The 21,339-nt window shown below is 37.9% G+C and overlaps 1 protein-coding gene and 1 long non-coding RNA gene across 3 annotated transcripts in view; one reads left to right on the top strand and one right to left on the bottom strand.

Annotated features, from left to right (window-relative positions):
- Positions 1 to 21,339, top strand: part of SBF2 (SET binding factor 2) — a 393,567-nt gene that overhangs the window by 343,069 nt on the left and 29,159 nt on the right. Inside the window, exons 27-33 of one of the 2 annotated variants that reach the window (XM_031681211.2) lie at positions 3,019 to 3,215; positions 5,361 to 5,501; positions 6,380 to 6,475; positions 13,714 to 13,898; positions 18,148 to 18,324; positions 20,294 to 20,395; positions 21,115 to 21,300. In XM_031681211.2, the coding sequence (XP_031537071.2) occupies positions 3,019 to 3,215; positions 5,361 to 5,501; positions 6,380 to 6,475; positions 13,714 to 13,898; positions 18,148 to 18,324; positions 20,294 to 20,395; positions 21,115 to 21,300 (1,084 nt within the window). The remainder of the gene's footprint in view (positions 1 to 3,018; positions 3,216 to 5,360; positions 5,502 to 6,379; positions 6,476 to 13,713; positions 13,899 to 18,147; positions 18,325 to 20,293; positions 20,396 to 21,114; positions 21,301 to 21,339) is intronic. The other variant, XM_031681212.2, reaches the window with a different exon arrangement.
- LOC140698715 (uncharacterized) overlaps positions 15,493 to 21,339 on the bottom strand; it is a 59,314-nt gene continuing 53,467 nt past the window's right edge. Inside the window, exon 3 of the long non-coding RNA XR_012076576.1 lies at positions 15,493 to 15,571. This is a non-coding gene — a long non-coding RNA (uncharacterized lncRNA). The remainder of the gene's footprint in view (positions 15,572 to 21,339) is intronic.

Here is a 21,339-nt window from a genome sequence, read left to right as displayed (position 1 = left end):
AACAGTCGAAACAATATTAAGGATCACTGAAGGTATAAATAAACAGAGACTTAATGTTTTTGGACTAGAATACTCAATACTCTAAAACTGTGATTTCTCCAGACATTGATCTATAGAGTTAGTTCAGTCCCAATCAAAATCCCAGCAAAATGTTTATAGAAATTGAAAAGATGATTCTAAGAGTTATATTAAAATACAAAAGGCCAAAACTAGTCAGGATAGTAGGAGTAACACTACAGGATATCAAGACTTTTAATAAAGCTACAGTGAGTAAGGCAGTGTAGGGTTCACACAGAGATAAACAGACCATTGGAGCAACGTAGGGAATGTAGAAACATCTCAACATATAAGAACAGTTGGTTTAAGATAAAAATAGCATTTAAGAGCAGTAGATAAAAGATGTTTTTTCAACAAATGGTACTGGATATCCACTGAAGAAAAAATTAATTTTGACCCCTCCCTTACACTACATAGACAAAAATCAATTTCTGTTGGTCTGTAGATCTACATGTAAAAGTTTAAAACAATAAAGCTTCTAGAAGATAGGAGAATATCTTCATGACCTTGAAGGAGAGAAAGACTTAAGACTAGGAAAAACACTATCCATAAAGTAAAAGATTAGTAAATTGAGAACTTCTGTATATCAAAAGACATCATTAAGAGAGTAAAAAGGCAATTTAAAAATGGCAAGACACTTAAACAGGCACTTCACAAAAGAGAATATCCTTGTGGACAACAAATATCTGAAAAGATGTTTGTATGGCTCTTAGTATAACTGATGCCGTCTTGGGCCCGTACAGTTTCTCCTGTCCTCCTCCTGACCGCACCCAGGACTGTACTGTGCAGTGAATCACTTCTCTGTCATCAAGAGCTTTGTAGTTCGTAGATACTGTTTAATAATCATTAGAACCAGGTAGCCTCTATGCTCTGTTAGTCTCCAAACAATGATGGAAACCTTCCCTGACGTATTTACAGTGCCCATGAGACTAGTTACCTGTTCATAAATCTTACCTTAGGAATGCACATCCTGTTTCCAGGCACCTACCCTCTTATCCTAGGTTAAGTATTAAAATTGTACCAGTGGCCCCTCAGCAGCCTGGAGTGCGGCTACGCGTGTCTCCTTATCGTTGACGACATGATCTAGATCCCAGCCTGTGAATAAGTTACCCTGTAATAAACTAATCCATTAATTATATGGAGCTGCCTGCCTCATTTTTCTGCCTCAAGATGCCTTCTCAGGTTGGTGGGCACTTTTTGTCCTCTCCATCCTCCAACAATGCTCAACCTGTTAGCTTCAGATAAATACAAATTAAAGTTCCAGTGAGACTACTTTATACCTGCAAAAATGGTTAAAATTTAAAAGACCAACAATAGAAAATACTAGTAAGAGTGTTGAGCAAGTGAAACTCTTTATTGCTGGTGTGACTGTAAATTGGTTAAACAACTTTGGAAAGCTGTCTGGCAGCATCTACTAAACTTCTAGACATCTATTGAACACATGCACAATTGGTTATCTATCTATTGGAAATTCTTTTCCATCTAGGAATGTATATGATGCATATGTACTCCCAAAAGACATCTATAAGAATATTTATGGCAAAATTTTCTTACATAGTCAAAAACTAGAAACTACTCAGAATCAACAATAGAAGAATAAGTAAGTAAGTAGTGTGATCACATGGAGGGATACCATGCAGTAATGAAAATGAACAAACTACAGTTAAATGCAATAGCATGGATAGATCTCATGAACATACTGTTGAGACAAAGAAGCCAAACACAAAAGAATAAATTCTATTGGTTCCTTTTTTGTAAAATTCAAAAAACAGGCTAAAGTTAATCCATGCTGTTAGCAGTCAAGGATAGTGATAAATTTTGATGAGGAGGAGGAGGGAAAAACAGTGATTGGGAGGAGACAGGGATTTCTTAGATGCTGGTAATGGACCTTTTCTTGACCTAGGTGGTAGTGATATGGATTTATTTTGGTGTTAATTCATTTATATTTCAAGCATTTGTATGTGTGTTTTTCTTTGATTAAAAAGTTTTCAGAGCAGCTCCTGAAGCCCAGTCAACTTCATGAGGCTTACTCTGGAGCGCATGCCTGATGGCTCTGGGTGGTGGGATAGAGTGAGTGACAGTGTAAATGGATGTATCTTTCATTGACAAATGAGACTGGTGATGAGAGTAGCCTCTGCTGGTCTTCAGGCTCTGTACTATGTTCCCCAGCACCAGTGACTGTCCAGCTAAGTAAGACTCAACCCCATGCCTGGGACAGGAGAGTCTTAGGTCCTGTGTGTGACAGAGTGTGGTCTGTGGTGCTCATGCCTCATGAAAGGAGGGGATAGGGGAAAGGAAACTGGTTCTTTCCCAGTTACTGAAACAGTACCTGAAGCCATTAAGCATTGTTCCCTTATCTAATACACAAAATTATTGTAGTATCTAGAAGCAAGTGAGGCAAAAAATAGATATTAGAGTTCGAAATAGAGGGCCCTAATGATAGAACTGCTTTTCACGTCTTCATGAACAATTACGTCTACAGCTAAGTCTCTTTACCAGTTTGTGGTATTAGAAAAATACAGCGTATAATTTTGTGAAGCTCCAAAGTGCTAGGCTTTCAGAATTCTTCCAAGGTATCTGTGGTTAAATATGGAAATTTAAATTGGCATTCACTAAAGTCATTGATGGTTATGATTTATTGACCATATACTAGATTTTCTCTCCCTACTCTCAACACTGGCATATAGCAAGATAAAAGTTCTGGAAATGGATAGTTGTGATGATTACACAATATTGTGACTCACTTGATATTTGAACGTTTGTTTCCATACCAGAAATCATTTGGTTTTGATTTTTAATTCTTTCACTCTCAGGCAATCAATATGTTTCTGAATCTTAGAAAATTACTATATTATGATATTCATATCTTATATTCTCTCTCTCCCTGTTTTCTTCTTCTCCTCTCCACCCTCCCCACCCCCTCCCCCAATCATTCTCTTTCTCTCTTCCTCATCCCTGAAGCTATCCTGGCCTTTTAGTTGTACCTCAGGCTGTACAGGACAGTAGTTTACCAAGAGTAGCCCGCTGCTATCGACACAATCGCCTGCCTGTTGTGTGTTGGAAGAACTCAAGAAGCGGTACCCTGCTCCTCCGATCTGGAGGATTCCATGGGAAGGGAGTAGTTGGGCTTTTTAAATCTCAGAACTCCCCTCAGGCAGGTAAGCAGTTCTCTACAGCACTAACCTAATCCTTTCACTTTGGAGTCTTCCAGAAAGTAAAGGAAGTAAAATTTGGGAGTGCCAGCTGTGCCCTTTCATCAGGCCTCTCCCACGTAGACTTTTCCACTGCGCTGTATGCAACAAATACGACTTAAACAAGAACTGGACTTGACAATGTGGGGCTCCACTGTGAATTTGACGTCTGATTTAACATGTCTGTCTGTATTTGGATTTTAATAGAAATTAACATAATAGTCTTTGGTTCTAGTCTCTTTTCATTTCAGCAAACCAGAATATCCTAAAAAAGAAAAATAGAAACTATTACACTAACCTTTCTCTTTTCTTTTGGGAAGCATCCATACATATTTATCAGCTTCAGAAGCAAGTAGGGATTCTGCCCCATGTGATATGATATCCTGTCTCATTCCTACAAGTCACACACATACACACACACACATCAGCAAACTAATGACCAAAATGCTGCTTTGGGAGCTCTCCAGCAGAGAGGTTTTTAGGAAGCTAGAGGCTGGCCAACTTGAGAAAAAAATACTAAGTGCTGCTTCCCCTTTTTCTGGGGATATTTTTGAGCACCATGTCTGAGGTCTTGAAGTCAGTCAGGAGCTATATTTTGCTAGCTTTTCTCATAACTTCTAGCTTAAAGTAGATACTCAATAAAATTAAACAAGGACCACTAAGATATCAGATCCAGTTTAGGAATGGCTGCATTGCTTCCTCTTTGGTAGTGAGCTAACTCAAGTTCAGTGGTTCAGTAGGTGAAACACGTGTTTTTTGATATCTCTTTATTCTCATCCATTCCCTCCTGAATGTCTTTGATCACTCAGTTGACTGAGGGCACTACACACACAACGCTATGTTGTTGTTGCTGCTGCTGCTGCTGCTGCTGTTATTATTATTATTCCACCTGGCTTGGTGTCTCAACATTGGTATAACTGAAAGCAGTTGGCTTTTAACTGCTTCTGCCCTGAGGAATCCTCCCAAGTTACCTAATGGATATAATAGAACACAGCATATGTAGGTTACATAAAGTGAATCATTTCAGGAGTGATATCACTGAGCTTTTAGTTGGAAAAAATTTAAACTGTTTTATTCTACTGATTTCTGATTTTTTACTCTAATATAAATTTACTACATTTCATATTTTTGAGGTTACACAGTTGGTCACATTTTAATCTTTTAAATTGGGATGCAACTTACAATTCACGTTATCAGAAAGAATTGTGTCATGTTTTAAATGGCAGAGTTTTTTATTCTTCGTACATAGAATAATGCTGCATCTTATAATTGGTGACAACTTAGAATTTATAAAATATGATGGCATCTTAAAGTTGATAAAATATAGTAATATAATAATGCTAATTATATATTTCCTATTCAAGTTGTAAGAAAATTTGTTAATATCTATTGTTCTTCCAGTGAGTCCCTCCTGATGTCGCTTTAAAGTGGTTGGGCCAATTTCAGTGTTTCTGTTTTACTCCACACAAGCTAGGCTGAGACTCCCTCCAACCCAGAATTGCTCTCTCGGTTGTTTCCATCTGTACATACTTTTTGATCCTCTTATGAAAGGACCGGAGAATTTGGCAGTAGATGTTCCTGTCTTATCACCTTCCTCCATTCTTCCCACAACAGCCTCCTACAAGATCACGTCCCCTGTTGGGCCTATGTCACAGAACTGGGAAAAAGTTGCTAGTGTTGGGAAATTCTCGCTTCTGCCCATTCTGGGATGCTAAGGGAACTTGCTCTATCCTCTGCTCCCAAACAGTAGTGTGGACAGGATGGTTGGGGAAGGTCAGCAAGTAGATGTTGTCTTTTATGAATCTTTGCTTTGGGTTGGTTGGATAATGAGAAACTACACCCGTGCTTGGAAGGATAGCCCTGTGCTGGTTTTCCAGATGTGGGCTTTTTCTGGAAGGATGATGAGGCAATCAAGAAGCAGGTGTGGTAAAACCAATATCATAGGAGGATTAGCGATTTAATAGTTTGGAGCTCTAAGTGAGGCTGATTTCTGTACTTGGGGGTGGTAACTTTAAGACTGTGTATAGGAAAAATAAGCATAAATATATAGAGAGAACCTGTTTTATTAACACAGAGACAATTTGTCCTATTTAATGTCTTTTCCTTTTATAGCTCCTACCTCCTCCTTAGAATCTTCCAGTAGCATAGAGCAAGAGAAGTACTTGCAGGCCTTACTCAGTGCAGTTTCTGTCCATCAGAAACTCAGCAGCAACAACGCCCTCACTGTCAGGCCAGCACTTGCTCTGTCTCCAGGTAAGATTTGACAATACTTTTCTTGACAGCGATGGAAGGTCATATTCATTCTTAGGGTTAGTCTCTTGAGTTATTTGCATTGTTCTTTCAGCATGACTCCTAAGTGTTTTACCTGTGGGGCTATAACTTTAGCTCCTTTTACTTAGAAATCAGAGTACCACTATTAATTTCTGTGTAACCAGATTCAGAGATTCAACTATGTCCTTTTTCAAAGAGTAATAGGAGAAGTGATGGGAAACATAAAGTCACCTTTTTTTTTTCCTGGAATCTATTTTACATAGATTTTTAAATATTAGAGTTGAATGTGTAAGTTGAATACCTGTTTATTAAATGTTTATTTATTAAAATCATCATGTATAAGTTTGAAATTCCTGAAATTTCTGCAGCCTTTTATGATTTGCAGTACAGTTTGTTTTCACTAGATTTGGATGAAGCCATTAAGACTTGTACTAATATTCTGTTTCAGTTATCATGTGATGGAACCCCAAAGGGTTCATGTAGAGGTAACCCTAATGTGTTAGACACAGGAGCATGTGACTTGAGAAGCTGGTCTCCTTGGCTTAATCAGCTATTTGAATTAGCTCAACATAAGCAGAAAGTGGCTTTTCTTGTAAAGTAACACCATGCATGCCTTGCTTCATTTATCATTAAATTCTCTGATTGCACTTGCCAAACCTAACTGTCTGTAATCTTGCAAATGTGTGTATCTCTGAGGAAACAGTAACAGTGCCTTGTTATCTCTATCAAAGCTTTGGGTACTTAGAAAGTACAGTGTTTGGCAGCAATTAGACATGCTACACGTGAAGATAACTTTTTGTCATTTGAGTAATGTTAACCCGAACAACATGGTTTTTGTTCTTCTTTTCGGCTGACTTTAGGGACTGAAAGGAGGACTTCAAGAATGTCCACTGTGCTTAAGCAGGTAGTGCCAGGACATTTGGATGTAAACCCATCCAATAGCTTTGCTCGAGGAGGTTAGTAAGATTGATTTTATAACTGAGCACTGATACAACCTTAAAAGCAAAAATCTTTTTTCTAGATAGTGATACTTTAAATCAACTAATTATGGTTAAACTTGTTTTTAATTATCTTTTCTAAATGAATGATCAAATTTATTACTAGCTTGGTGACAGATGAGTTTAGTCTCATGGAACAAGAGGTATACAATTGCTGAAATCTTACATACTGATTTGTTTAGAAGCACTGGGAGGGGACGGGAGCTAAATGTCTAAATGGTGGCTCAGCTTTGGCAGCACTCCGTGGTGCTTCAGGTTTGCAGCGTAGAAAGACTGCACACAGAGGCCTGAAAAGCTAGGGAGGTGTGATCCCAGACTCAAAGGCCGTGCCTCCAGTGCCTGTTATTTTCACTCCTGTTCTCTGAAATGCTAGTTTGAGGAATAAGAGAGAATGGTTCAGAATCAACATAACGACTCTATTTTACAAAATTCACTTTTTTCTCTTTTGAAAATCAAGATTACTGTGCACGTCTCCTGGCAGTTCTATTGATCCTTTCAATACTTTTTTTTCCTATCTCATCAGAACTTGCTGTAACTGGAGAAATTCCTAAGAGCTCTCAACTTTCTTCGGTCAACTTCCTAATTAGGCCTGAAGGTCACTGTATTAGTTTGCTAGGGCTACTGTAACAAAGTGTCACAAGCTGCGTGGCTTAAAGAACTGTTGTTGCACAGAGGCTAGAAGTCCACAATCAAGAGGTTGTCGGGGCTGGTTCCTTCTGAGGGCTATGAGGAATAATCTGTTCCATGCCTTTCCCCAGCTTCTGGTGGTTTGTTGGCAATCTCTGGCCTCCCTTAGCTTACAGAAGCATCAGCCAAATCTCTGCCTTCATCTTTACCTGACGTTTTCCCTGTGTGTCTGTCTCCAAATTTCCCCTTTTGTGAGGACACCAGTTGGGCTGAATTAGGGGCCCACCCCACTCCAGTATGACCTCATATTAACTAATTACACTTGCAACGTCCTTGTTTCCAAATGAGGTCACATTCTGAGGGACTGGGGTTTAGGACTGCAACCTAAGAATTTGGGGAGGACACAGTTCAACCTGTTAACAGTCATATATAGCTTTTTCTGAATTTCTAAAATTCTATTGTTTTTAAGTTTAAGATACAAACTATATTCTTCTCATCATTTCTTTTTTGGTGAATTTGAACTAAAAATGACTTTCTCCTAAGGTTTTTGGTATTTCTGTTGCCAAGAACTCCTTTCAGAATTTGGTTCAAGGTTTCAGTTCTTATTGCTTCATTTGCCATCTGAAAGCTTATCTTAGTAGACTTGTCAGCAATTTTTCCCTTTAACTTTTAGTAGAATGCAACTTCTGGCAGATGTCTGATTAGTGGAAGCCCTCCCACCCCTACCCTGCTCTTGAGGTTTGCCTTTGTAAACTTCATCAACAATCCATTATTCCTCCATTTAGCCAGGTGACTTGTAATATAAATTTTAGGTACAAAACTGTTTCTCCTTTTGTGTTAGTACCTAAAGCTCGTGGATCTTCACCAATCTGTTTCAACTACATTATCTTCTCTTTTTTTATATTGGTGTCAGACTCATGGCTTTTTTATACAAGAGGATCTCCACTAGTGGCTACATTTTAGTCATGAGTCCATTTTTTGCTCGTCTCAAAGGTACCTGGAAGGCTATATTTACATCTTCAGTTAAAATCTATTTAGTTTGTTCTGACCCTTTCTATGAATAATGAGGTCATAATTTTTTATTTCTGACACCTTTCCAAATATTTTCTCCTGTAAATTACTGTAAACAGTGTGTTTCCTTATGATAGTTTTTTGCTCTAACCAGGTCCCCTTCATTCTAGTATCTCAAGCTAGGATCCAGAAATGTGAATCTTGTTATTTCACTCCATCTCTTAATTCTTCACTCCCAAAGCCTCCAAATCTTCCATGGTCCCAGTAATTAATTGGAAGATGAGATTCAACTGTTCCTGGCACCTTCAACTTCTCCTGTAATCTCTAGAGCTGCTTCCTTTTGTCTCTTCCAGTAGCATCATTCTTCCTCACATAGACTAGCAGCAATGGACTGGGGCAAGCAAGTTTGGGAAATCTCAGAATGTTCTCTACTAACATGAACATGGCAGGGCAAGACTATGTATAGACACTTGCACACCCTTCAGTTAGTTCATTTCCTTTACGCACCGTCAAGTACAGGGTCTCTTCATTCTTCCAGAGAGCTAGGTGCCACTTCTCTAGCAGCTAGCTCCTCATTCACCGTATATGGGAAGAGCTTTCTATCTTGAAACCTTCCCCCGACCTCCTTTTTCTCTTCTGTGTGTTTTCACTGTTTTTCCATATCTTTTATTGTTATAGAATCTTAGTTCCTGGCTTCTTTCTCATGTTATTTCCACTGTGTGCCTTTCCCATTCTGATGAGCCAGGGTTTGGATTGACCTTCACCCTTTTTCTGTCAGAACGGTCACTTAGCACTGAGCATGCTATGTTAAGGCATTCCTAAGGCTGGGGAAGAAACCTTTTTGAAGCAAGAACCAGTTAAGAAAAAGTGACGATATGAATAAACCACATTGCTTTTCATTTAAAATTACAATAGTTTTTGAGCCCATAGGGAAAATACGAATACTTGCAACTTTGATAAATTATCTTGCTGAGTAGAAAAATGCCATGAGAAAATCTCCTCTTTAAATATAAAACTGTAATAGCTGGGTATATTTGAGAAGCAGCCACATGGAGGCCGCCTTTTAATTTTTCATCCTTTACATTTCTGTAGCCCTTTCAGTTCCTCTACAATGTTATTTTATCCTTGAAATAACCTCCAGGACGGGTATTTTAAGAAGCCTTAAGAGATAAAGTGATTTAACCAGTATCACTTAGCAAATAACAGCATAACTGGGACTAAGATTAGTCCAGTCCATTTCAGTGCAGCATTCACTGAATACAGCTTGTACCTCATGCACTGGGCTAGGCATAAGGTCACAGTGATAAGTACAACACCCTGTCCCCACATCCAACCCAAGCATCTCTTTTCCTTCTCTAATCTGTTTGGTCTGAACAGAATAGAGGGAACAACACCAGTGCTTAGGAAACATTCATGCTCTGAACAAAACTGCATTCCCATGGGTGGAATAAACTACATCACTTCTGTGAAACAGTCCCCTTAGCCAGACCCTGCTGGACAGATCCAGTGTTATGTGATTGCTTAGGTGACAAGACACTAGGAGTTTGGTTCAGTTACATTCAGATTCAAACTGTAGCCCCACCAGTTAATGTGTGATATTAAGAAATTTAGGAAACCTCTTAATTCCCAGTGTTCTCGTCTGTGAAATGGAGATAATAAATAGTATTCTAGCTTTAGAGTAGTTACAAGGAATAAACAAAATAATGTGTGTAAAGTACGTAACTTAGTAATTGGCTTATTAATAGGAGCTCAGTAAATGTTAGTTTCATTATTATTGTTGCTTAATACTTCCCTGAAATGGGAGGGGGATGCCTCCATTTGCATTTAAGCTATCTTAAGCCAGGTTGCACCTCACTGGCCGAAGGCAAGCAGGTAGATAGAATACGCCTTAGGCTTAGACCAGTAACTTTCAAAGTTTTTGATCATGGTTCACGGTGAGAAATACATTTTATGTCTATATGTATACATACATATCCATTTTATATCACAATTCAAGCACTACTAAGTCACAGTGCAAAATGTATATAGACTAAAACAAAAGTTTTGTGAAACAGTATTCATCTATACCACATGCAGTGCACATAGTATTTTCAGTTCTAATCTGTTTCACTTTTTTAAAAGTACTGATTTGACCTACTAAAATGATTTCACAAACCACTAAGGAGGACCCTGCAGTTTGGAAAAACATAACTCCAGGTCAGTGTTATATGCCTAGGTTAAGTATTTGACACCTAGGAATCACTCAGGAAGCTAAGTAGACCTCACTACCAATGCGGTTGTATTATGCCTTTGGTTAACGTGACTGCCAGATGGAATTACATTTCTCAAAGCCCTGTGCTGGACCCATATCAGTATAGGCCATTTTTTCATTGCTGATTTTCTGCTCAGTGATAAACACTTGGCAGTTTTTCATTAATGAGGCTCTGTTTGGAGAAATGCTTAAGTTTTTTAAATTTAATATCCTTTTCATTCTTTCAGGGCAAATTGAGTTGAAGATACAGTAGAGAACCACAACAGCTCACATGTATCAATTTTCAAAAAGAAAATAATCAACAAATGTTTGCAGTACCCACATATCAGGCTCTCAGCATGGAAACAAGACTAAATATGATTAGGTCCCTGCCCTTTGGAGCACATAATCCGGTAGAATAATCGCAATGCAGTGGGATCAGAGTTCAAATAGAGCTCTCTACAACTCTAGGGTCAGTCAGGAATGCTTTTCAGAGGAGTTTACATTGTTCCTGGATCTTGGGGAATAAGGACTTTGTCAAGTAAAGAAACGGGAGAGGTCATTCCAGGCTGAGGGATTAGCATCAGAAAGTGATATGTTTGGGGAACAGTATCTCAGAATCAGGAACCAACCACTCAGGCTTCACTATAAGCATTTAGTGTCCCATATTCCAATAGGAAAGCTCAAAACCTTGGCACAAAGGAGAGCCGTCAGCTAGCACACAGGAGGCCTTGTGCCTCTCTCATGCCGTCCCAGGTCTTTGCTGTGTCTTGCAGTAGCTCTCCATATACAACCGGCCAGCACCTCTGATTTCCCTTGCTTTCTGACTTTCTTTGGCCACTAAGGCCATCAATGCCCTTCATTTTCTGCTTTCTAAGGAGTGAGGCAGAAATGAATAATCACTTCTGATGATTTTTCTTTTCTTTTGTCAATTATATCATATTGTATGCAGTTTTGAAATATATAGCTCAATATTAAGGCTGTTAACACTTTCAATCCCAAATAAATACAGAATCGTTTTCCCCAAGTGACTTAAAAACAGTTCTTTTGCTTGGGAAAGAATATAACTGTAACTTACTGTTCGCCATTTTTGTTACTACCAAGTGAAGTTTGCCATAGTCACGAAGCACTTTCTTTCTGTCAGAAAAAACAATATTACTCAAATTACAAAAGTATTATCTTTGATACTGCCTATCATTTTGGTGCAAGTAGGGATTTGAGGAGAAGTCATTATGTCGATCATCACAAGCTGTATTTTTAGTGGCATTGGGTATTGTCACAGGGTCATAAATTTTTGTTGCTCGTAACTATCTGCTTATGGAAAATAAATGGAATTTCCAAATGAAAAGAGAAAAAAGAAGAGTGTGGCAATGCTTAATGCTCTACTGCAAAAACATGCCCTTAGTTATTCCAAATGGTTGTTGGAGCTTCATTCCTGATTCTTGACCTTACTCAAAGAACAAACGTGTTGTACTACACGTAGTATTTGCCAATCAGCCTCCTCAAATACTAGGGCCAATGTATTCCTAACATTTACTCCCTCCCCAGATTCCTCAATTTGATTATAAAAATTTGTTTCTTAGTAGATGAGAACCTTCAAAAGCTTATTCCATTTGGTATAATTTTTTAGTGGCACTCTCTGCTGTGCTGTCCATTTCATTGTGCTGATATTTATAAACAAGTGCTGAAGTTTCATTTAAGAGGCACTTAGTTCATTTTTTTTGTGTATGATTGTGCAGCTTTTTATTTGTTAACCAAATCTGCTTTTATTTACCTTTTCCCCTATTATTAACTTAATTTTAAAAATTAACCTATTCTTCTCTTACTCAATTTGTTCTGATGTTTGCTGCTATATACATTTCATTCCTCCTTCTGTCTTTAATCTTACTTACCAGTGCATGAGTACAGAGATAAATGTTTTACTCAGTCAAACCCCAAATCTTCAGCTAAGGGAAGAGTCCATAATCAAGGTACTGTATTATCTGTCCTGATGTGTCACTCTTTTTAACCATCTTCATATGAAAGCATATGTGTTACAAATGACTTTTTCACATTTGTTTGTCAAATTATATTCTTTATTCTCATCCACATTCTGGATTTTCTCTGTGATTCCATTTACAAAAAAAAATTAAAACTTGCCATAATATCTAAGAAGACTCATAGGTTATAATAGAAAGATTAATCCATGTTAAGCAAAAATTACCTGTAAAACCTTTTCTTGAGAACTGGTCTCCTGACCCTATCTGTAGATGCTTGTAAAGAGAGAAGCAGATGTGACATTATCATGGTGACTTCTGGTCACCTAGAAACATGGCTTGATTTAACATTTAGCAAAGATTAAAGCTTCTCAAAGAGCCTTTCCAAATCTAGAGAACCCACTTTAAGGAAAAGCAGTGGCAGTGTTCTGTACCCTGGGACCCCATCACCGGCCTGAACACCACAGTTAATGAGAGTTTATAAAGGGCTCTTTTGTTTTGAAGGTGCTACAGGATCAGTCCAATTTGGGATCTAATAAATGCCTTTGTGTTTGGATATTTAATATTTGATAGTCTCACCTGTATATAGAAATCCTTGGTTTTTCTAATTAATATAATTAAGCTCAGCTTACATGATTCTTCCAGTAGCTTAGTTTGTTGGCCTTTCCCTTAAAAGTCATCTGCTTCTGACTGTAACTTTTAAATAAAGCCTCTTAAGATTCAATGAAATGCACATTACTAAATTTATAATTTCTCACTATTTTCCCTGGACAATAGGGGGAAAAGACAACAATATAATCTTTACTGGTTTAAAATTATATCACTTTGGCAAGATACACAAATACTAATTCTAAATCTAGCCTCAGATGTTAGTGGGTTTAGTAAAGTTCTAATTTTTTTCTTAATCTAGATTTCTTGTTGAATTGACTGACTAAAGCAGAAGAATGTTCCTTACTTCTTTCTTGAAGCCCCGAGAAATGTAATCCATGGTCTCCTTCCTCGGCTTCATTATTGCCTCCTGCCCACATTTTTTTTTTCCTAATGTCAGTGCACTCTTTCTATTTATGATCTCAGTATTTACTTATAAATACTGAGTTTACATCAGTATACAAAAATAGAATTGACTTGGGTGATTTCTTAGGTCCCTCTGAGCCAAATGATTGTTGAATTGCTATAATGAATAATGCTTACATGGTGCGAAAGTGACAAATGGCCATATGATCCATGATTACGTAGATGAATTAACTTGCTATTACCTCTAAAACTACCTACAGAGCATGCATCCTTCCCCCTGTTCAGTGGTATTCTCACATCAGGTTATCTCAACTCAGCTTATTTTGACTTTTGTGAAGGTGTCTGGGCAAGTCTCCGCTCTAGCACTCGCCTGATCAGCTCTCCAACATCCTTCATTGATGTTGGTGCTCGGCTGGCAGGCAAGGATCACTCGACTTCCTTCAGTAACAGCACTTATCTGCAAAACCAGCTCTTGAAACGCCAAGCGGCCCTTTATATATTTGGTGAAAAGTCGCAGCTAAGGGTAAGATTTATTTTTTTTACTTAGAAACTTCATGGATACACGAATGCAATTTATAAAACTTATTTCATAAACCAGCATTCCTAGAAATTTGGGGGTTTTGTAGCATGGATTCTTAACCTGGAGTTAATAACCAATCTCAAAAAAAAGTAGCTCATGGAAAAAAATGTGACAATGAGTGTGTATATGTCCATGAATGACTGAAAAATTGTGCTGAACACTGGAATTTGACACAACACTGTAAAATGATTATGAATCAATAAAAAATGTAAAAAAAAAAAGTAGCTCATGTATCTATGTATATATGTATGTCTACATCCACTTATGTAGAGAGAGAGATATACATATACACCTGCATATTTATTAGCCATGAAAATAAGAAGTTACTCATAATCATTTAGAAAATCAGCATGAACGTCAGGAATATTAGGAAGTATTCATTAAAAAAAAAAGAAGCGAGACTTATTCGTGCTGTGTCTTTCTACTGTCTTAGTTCAGCTTCCATAGGAATCTGTGCCAATCGCAAAACAGATGGTTTTGTTCGTGTAAACCTATTGATAAAGCTACAGCAAGGAAGAAGAGTGGAAGGAGAGTATGGCACTGCATCTGGAGGCAAAGGAGGGCCAAGGCTATATTTCCTAAGTTACATTTTTTTAAACTCCTCAAGACTGTATATACTGAGACACATGTCCTAAGACATGTCAGAAAATTCTAAATATTAGCTGCTAGTCAACTTTATTCTTACTTGTAAATTATTATACTAAAGAGCTTCACTATGCTGAGGTCCCCAGAATTGTAAAGATAGTCTCTATGTCCAAAAGCAATAATAATTCCTCGGGGTTTAACTAGTTTTTACAGTAGTTACACATTACAAAATAAATTTCATTACTACTGACAAGTGTGTGGGAAATAAAAGTATTTGTTAATTCAGAAATCCCCTAAAGTTTAGTTCAGTGCTGCAGTGAGCACTGCACAATCTAGACAGACCTTCAGGAGTGGAAGCGGTGAGCAGGAGCCCACACACTTGGTCTTCGAGATGCCAGTGACTGAGTGGGCTCTTCTGTGGCAGGCTGATCTGCTAGCTCTTCTCCCACCGCCTGGACTGCTGCTGTCATTTAGTCACCAACCTCTAGGGTAGAGGGAACGGAACTGCTGGGTAACGCTCAGTTTTCAAATGTGCATACGTGTCTTCTGATACAGCAGATAATTTTATGTCCAGGAAATAGGACATTTTTTAACAGCAGTGCAGGGTTGCCTGCACAGCCTCCTTGGCACCGGTGTCTTTCCCAGAGCACAGACTTTCCACACTTCAGCACCCCACGTGTCCAAGCTCTGAATCACTCCCCGAGATTTGCCTCCTGAATGCTCACTTCTGCTGTCCCCTTTGCCCATCAGTCCTGAGATAAGCTGTGTGATCGTGAGTCTGTGAGTAAGAAAGACTGACCACTTGGGACCCTCCCTCACTTCTTTCTCTTTTTCTTTTTTCTTTCATCAATAATAATGTATTTAAAAAACAAAATTTCATCATCCTGGCACAGTAGTTATTAAGATTTTTTATCTTCCATTCAAGTTATACTTTCTGTTAACTCACCTGTGTCTAAGGAGTGTGGGTCCATAGCTGTCTGATATGTGCCACATTCTAGCCAGCACAGTGCTGCTCAGTTGCAGCTCCACACCTTTTTGCCCAACAAAGGAAACATGGGAAAGCAAGTAAGTGAGAGTGACTTGTTCTAAATAATGTGGAATTGGTCTTATTTACCTTTGTAAATTCACATACTTTAATACCTTATACTTAGTAACAAATTCCTTGTTACCTAACTGTGTCTCAGCACTATGGTTGATAACTCCTGGTTTATAAGGTAGGTTCACCTAGCTAAGTACAATTAAGATGTGGAAAGGAACCTAGTTTCCCTGAAAAGTAAACTAACTTTTACCTATTATAAGTTTTTTTTTTAAAGCTAATAGAAAAGAACTCATGTTCTCATAGTGCTAAGTTCTCTATCTCAAGCCATGTTTCCATGTTGTTTAATAGACTTCATAATTACTTTAATAACTATATAACTTTCCATATTGTTGGATGTTTCATTTTCTTTATCTTTTGTATGCAAAATTGTAGTCACATGTTCAAGCATATAGTTTTTTAAATTATTTTTTTAATTGAGATGAAATCCACGAGGGTTTGTTTTTTGGTCTACATTTTAGATTATTTCCTTAGGGTACCTTCCTAAAAGTGGAATTACTAAGACAAAGAAACTTTTTTTTCTTAATATATATTGGAAATGCTTTAAAAAAAAAAAAAAACCTTGTGAGTTTTGCTGTAATTTTTATTTTAAAACTTTTCTGGGCCTTTTAAAAAGTGTAACCAATATAAAACATTAAATGGACCCTAAATACAAGTCTTTGGCAGCAGTTTTTTTTAATCACAGTAAAATACAAATAAACATAAATTTTACCATCTTAACCTGTACAGTTCAGTAGTGCTAAGTATATTCACATTGTTGTACAGGAAGTCTCCAAAAAGCAGTTTTACTCTCAGAAAAGCAGATGGCCCAGTAGAGGAATTTGGGCAGAATGTGAAGAAAGTGAAAAGAATATGAGAAAATTGATTCATTTTTTGGCATAAGACGTTAGAGAACTTTTAAATCTTCTTTAGAAGTAGGCAACTAGATTATCAAAATAAAATGTCCAATGAGCCATCAGTGTAGCATTCTTACAGATGCAAGCTCACATAGAAAAAATTCCATATGGATTAAAAATATAAATGATAAAAGTACTCGAATACAGATTGATAACATGTATCATTTTGAGTGAAAACATATTGCCCAAAAGCTAGAAATCAACAAAGGCTTTTACATTTTACTGTATATGATTTTTTATTACTGGCTTTAAAAGAACAACTACAATATTAGTAGTGTTAGGGCAGTAATATAGTGATTTTTACTTCCTTCTCAATGTTTATCACTACTTTTTTTTTCATTTTTACAATGACTGTGTTTTCTTTTTTTTTAACATTTTTATTGATTTATAATCATTTTACAATGTTGTGTCAAATTCCAGTGTTCAGCACAATTTTTCAGTCATTCATGGACATATACACACTCATTGTCACAGTTTTTTCTCTGTGATTTATCATAACATTTTGTGTATATCTCCCTGTGCTATACAGTGTAATCTTGTTTATCTGTTCTACAATTTTGAAATCCCAGTCTATCCCTTCCCACCCTCTACCCCCCTGGTAACCACAAGTCTGTATTCTCTGTCCATGAGTCTATTTCTGTCCTGTATTTATGCTTTGTTTTTGTTTGTTTGTTTGTTTTTGTTTTTGTTTTTGTTTTTTAGATTCCACATATGAGCGATCTCATATGGTATTTTTCTTTCTCTTTCTGGCTTACTTCACTTAGAATGACATTCTCTAGGAGCATCCATGTTGCTGCAAATGGCATTATGTTGTCGGTTTTTATGGCTGAGTAGTATTCCATTGTATAAATATACTACATCTTCTTTATCCAGTCACCTGTTGATGGACATTTAGGCTGTTTCCATGTTTTGGCTATTGTAAATAGTGCTGCTATGAATATGTTACTATATATAGAAAACCCTAAAAGGTCCACACAAAAGCTACTAGAGCTGATTGAAGAATTCAGCAAGGTAGCAGGTTACAAAATTAACGTTCAAAAATCAGTTGCATTTCTTTACACTAACAATAAATCAACAGAAAAGAAAAGTAAAGAAACAATCCCCTTTAAAATAGCACCCAAAGTAATAAAATATATGACTGTGTTTTCTTGCATAATAAGAAACAAATATGTGTGTCTGTAAACTTTAATTTGTAGAACTCCAGAACCTCAACAGTGTGTTACCTTGTAATTATAATGCACATCTTGGGGAGACTTAGTTTACAGTTTTGGATTAATCATGCTGTCTGTGTGCCATTGGTTCCTCTTTAGACTGGCAGGTTCATGGCCTTATAGGTGGCTTACATTTGGAGTGATAAGCTCCATCAGGTTCCAGCCTACTAGTGGTTTCATCTAGTTCAGAATGACATATGCCAAATCAAACTACTAGACCTTACCAGATGGCTCTAACAATACTGACACATTGGCCACACAAAGTTGATTTTCTTGACCCATTGCAACCCCAGCAGCTCCTTGGCCTCAGCTAGCTGTGTATCATTAAGCATTGCCCTGTTGAAAACGTTGCTCTTTTACCTTCAGCATTTCATCTGCCTAATTTTCTGCATTTTCATCCACAGAACTTCAAGTTAGAATTTGCTTTAAATTGTGAGTTTGTTCCTGTTGAATTTCATGACATCCGACAAGTGAAAGCCAGTTTCAAAAAGCTGATGAGGGCTTGTGTCCCAAGCACCATCCCTACTGACTCAGAAGTGACCTTCCTGAGAGCCCTGGGAGACTCCGAGTGGTTCCCACAGGTAACGTCTGGAGCAGCCTGTCTTATAACTCAAGGAAAGAGAGGCCCAAGTGGATATACAGAATTGATATTTGAGGAAGAAAATATTGTTTCCCCACTACCTGACGTTCTCCCCTTATTGTGTGCTCCCTATAAAGGCCTTTCAGTTCTAGGAAACCATGTGATACAGGAGATGAGGGCATAGAAGTCTTCACCCCTGGGTTTTCTCTCTCTGCTGTTGAAAACTTAGTCTCCTCCTTAGGATACTAAGGAGAAAATTATTATTTTTAGATGGGAACTTTTTTATATACAACAGATTTAATCAGCACATACTTATAGTCCTTCAGCTCTGTTGTCAACAGAGTGAGGATCAGGACAGAATGTGATTTCTAGGTTTTTCCAGGAGCCATTTTCTCTTACTTCCTTGTTTTCTATTTGTCTCTGCCTGTTCCTTGTCTCTAGATTTTAGATTCACCCCCAAACCAGCCCACGTACCCTGAAGCCTACCTAAGGTTTAGGAAAAACCACATATCCTTCCTTCAGCTAAGTCAAGGTTGGAATGTTTTTAATTGAACTCCTATGGAGAAATTAAGGAGAAATAGGTATGCTAGCACACATAACCCATATTTCTTCCAGACCACAGAAAGAAAGGTATTTATGGCACGCATGTTTTAGACACTGTTGCACACATTTGGCCAACTGCCTCTCTGTAATACAGCCTTCAGCCTTGTCTTTAGGCCTCTGAGGCTGTGCCCATTATTCCCTCTCCCCTGCAGGGGTTTTCTGCCCCTCTACCTCCAAACCTCCTGCCTCTCTTGTGGAGGACAGAGGGTTGCTTCCCACAGTATATTGGACTAAAAGGAAAAAAAATAAAAAAGCCAGGAAATGATGTGAGTACCCAGGGCAGTGACTATTCTCTAAGAAAACATCCACATATACAGTTAGCTCTAAATCAGTATCAAGCTATGTTAATTACTGTTAAGGCAATTCAGGATACTTTGAGTACCATGGAAGGAGCTGATCAATATTCCCTTCTGTCCTTAAGCTGTGAGCCCCAGTCCCAAGGTGTTCCCACCACCCAACCTATCCATCTGTGTTTCTGGTATTCTGTTTTCTGCTCCTCACTTCAAAGTGGATCCATGTCAGAAGTTAGTGACTGAAAACAATGGAAAACGTTGCCCACTTGGGATATTGGCAATTTAAAAGTTAATGTAGAACAAATGCTAAGCCCAAGAGAATTCAGGCCTGGTAATAGCTGTGTTACAGGAACAGTGAGTGAGGAGCGTCCCATTGCTGGAGAGGACATGTGCCTTGTTACTGCATTTAAAATAGCCTCGCTCTGTTTAAAATATGAGGGTGGGGTGTTTTGTTTTAGTTCAGAGTTGGATTCATTCTAAAAATTATGTCAAGTAATGCTTAAATTTTTTTAAAAACCAGAATGTTACATATTTAGTTTTGAAACCTATATATCCTCTGCTCACACCCTAATTGTTCATTAGGGACTTCGAGTCAATTGGCTTAGCTTAAAAAGCTGAGCACAAATGTAAGTTTTCTTCCCATTTAATATACAGTACAGACAAATACTTTTAAAATGAGTGATTCAGTACTTTTTGGTATATTCAAGAAGTTGTGCAGCCATCTGAAATAGAACTTACTACATCTCAGAAGAACAAAATTTAAATCTAGTAGCTGTTGTGAGGGCCACTTAGAACCTCAGTCTCTTTTCTACTCTGAGGAGCATCATGTAAGTAAGGTCAGTTTATTTCATTATGTGTCACGTAAACACATTGTTTTAAAATATGTCTACTTTTAAAATGTGTCATTGTTTAATCTGATTTTGACAAAAAATTTTAAGTATTTAAAACCTATGTGGTTCTTTTGTCCAAAGATTTTATTCCTAACTTATTTATCTAAGGTTGATAACAAGTCTGTCTGTTCTTGGTGCTCAGAAAGCACTTTGTCTAATTGTGGCCTCCTTTCCTATCTCTTAGCTGCACAGGATATTGCAACTGGCTGTGGTTGTATCAGAAGTACTTGAGAATGGTTCCTCAGTTTTGGTGTGTTTGGAAGAAGGCTGGGACATCACTGCACAAGTAAATTATTAAAACATGTTTTCAGATATTTAATTTGTTTGTATTTTAATTTAGTTATTTTAAAGTTCTGCAGATGAATGAATCTATTGTATAATGACTAGTATGTTTATGGATAGGGAAAGTCCTGTGTTCAGCACCACCTGGTGCCCATCAGAAAGCTCTGTGCCATGAGTTTCTAGGCCCCACGTAGCCCGGAGCTCTGGCTCAGGGCATAAGGCTTCTCATCACAGACGCATAAATGCGAGCATGACTAGCAGTGTAGGACATGGCCCATCCTTCCTGTGTTTTGTCAGTCGTTTCCCTGGTTCTCTGTAAGCCCTTCCTTTACTCACCTCCAGAGCAGAAAGGAAAAGTTTAAGTATAAACTACAGTAGAATGTTAATCTCCATCTGCCCAAGAGTAGATTAGGTTTGAACTGATCCTCTGGCCTTATTAATTAACCTAGAAGGAGGCCATCATCAGCAAACTGGCCGGGTAAGGATTCAATTCTTAATTCCTTAAAAGAAAATACATAGCCAAGACGAATCTGAGTCTAAGTTTTTACTGGAAAGTTTGTACAATTAATTCAGTTAGCTGTCCTGGAGCAGTTAGTGAACAAATTTGTCATCCAGGTAACTTTGCTTGTGAATTAGCTGTCATTAAAAGGAAGTGCTTTGTCTTAGCAGCAGGAATTTTTCAGGACTGAAAGTAATGATGTCTCCAACCTGCTTGTGCCCTAGGTGACCTCCCTGGTTCAGTTACTCAGTGATCCCTTTTATAGGACACTTGAAGGCTTCCGGATGCTGGTGGAAAAAGAATGGCTCTCTTTTGGTCATAAATTCAGTCAGCGGAGCAGCTTGATCCTCAGCTGTCAGGGCAGTGGTTTCACTCCAGTCTTCCTACAGTTCTTAGACTGTGTACACCAGGTAAGTTGAGCAAGCTTGAATCAACTCACCACAAGGTAA

Source organism: Vicugna pacos, chromosome 10 (assembly GCF_048564905.1).
Source record: "Vicugna pacos chromosome 10, VicPac4, whole genome shotgun sequence".
Lineage (NCBI taxonomy): Eukaryota > Metazoa > Chordata > Mammalia > Artiodactyla > Camelidae > Vicugna > Vicugna pacos.
The sequence above is the reverse complement of the archived record's forward strand: the minus strand, read 5'-3'. Positions and strand labels throughout refer to the sequence as shown.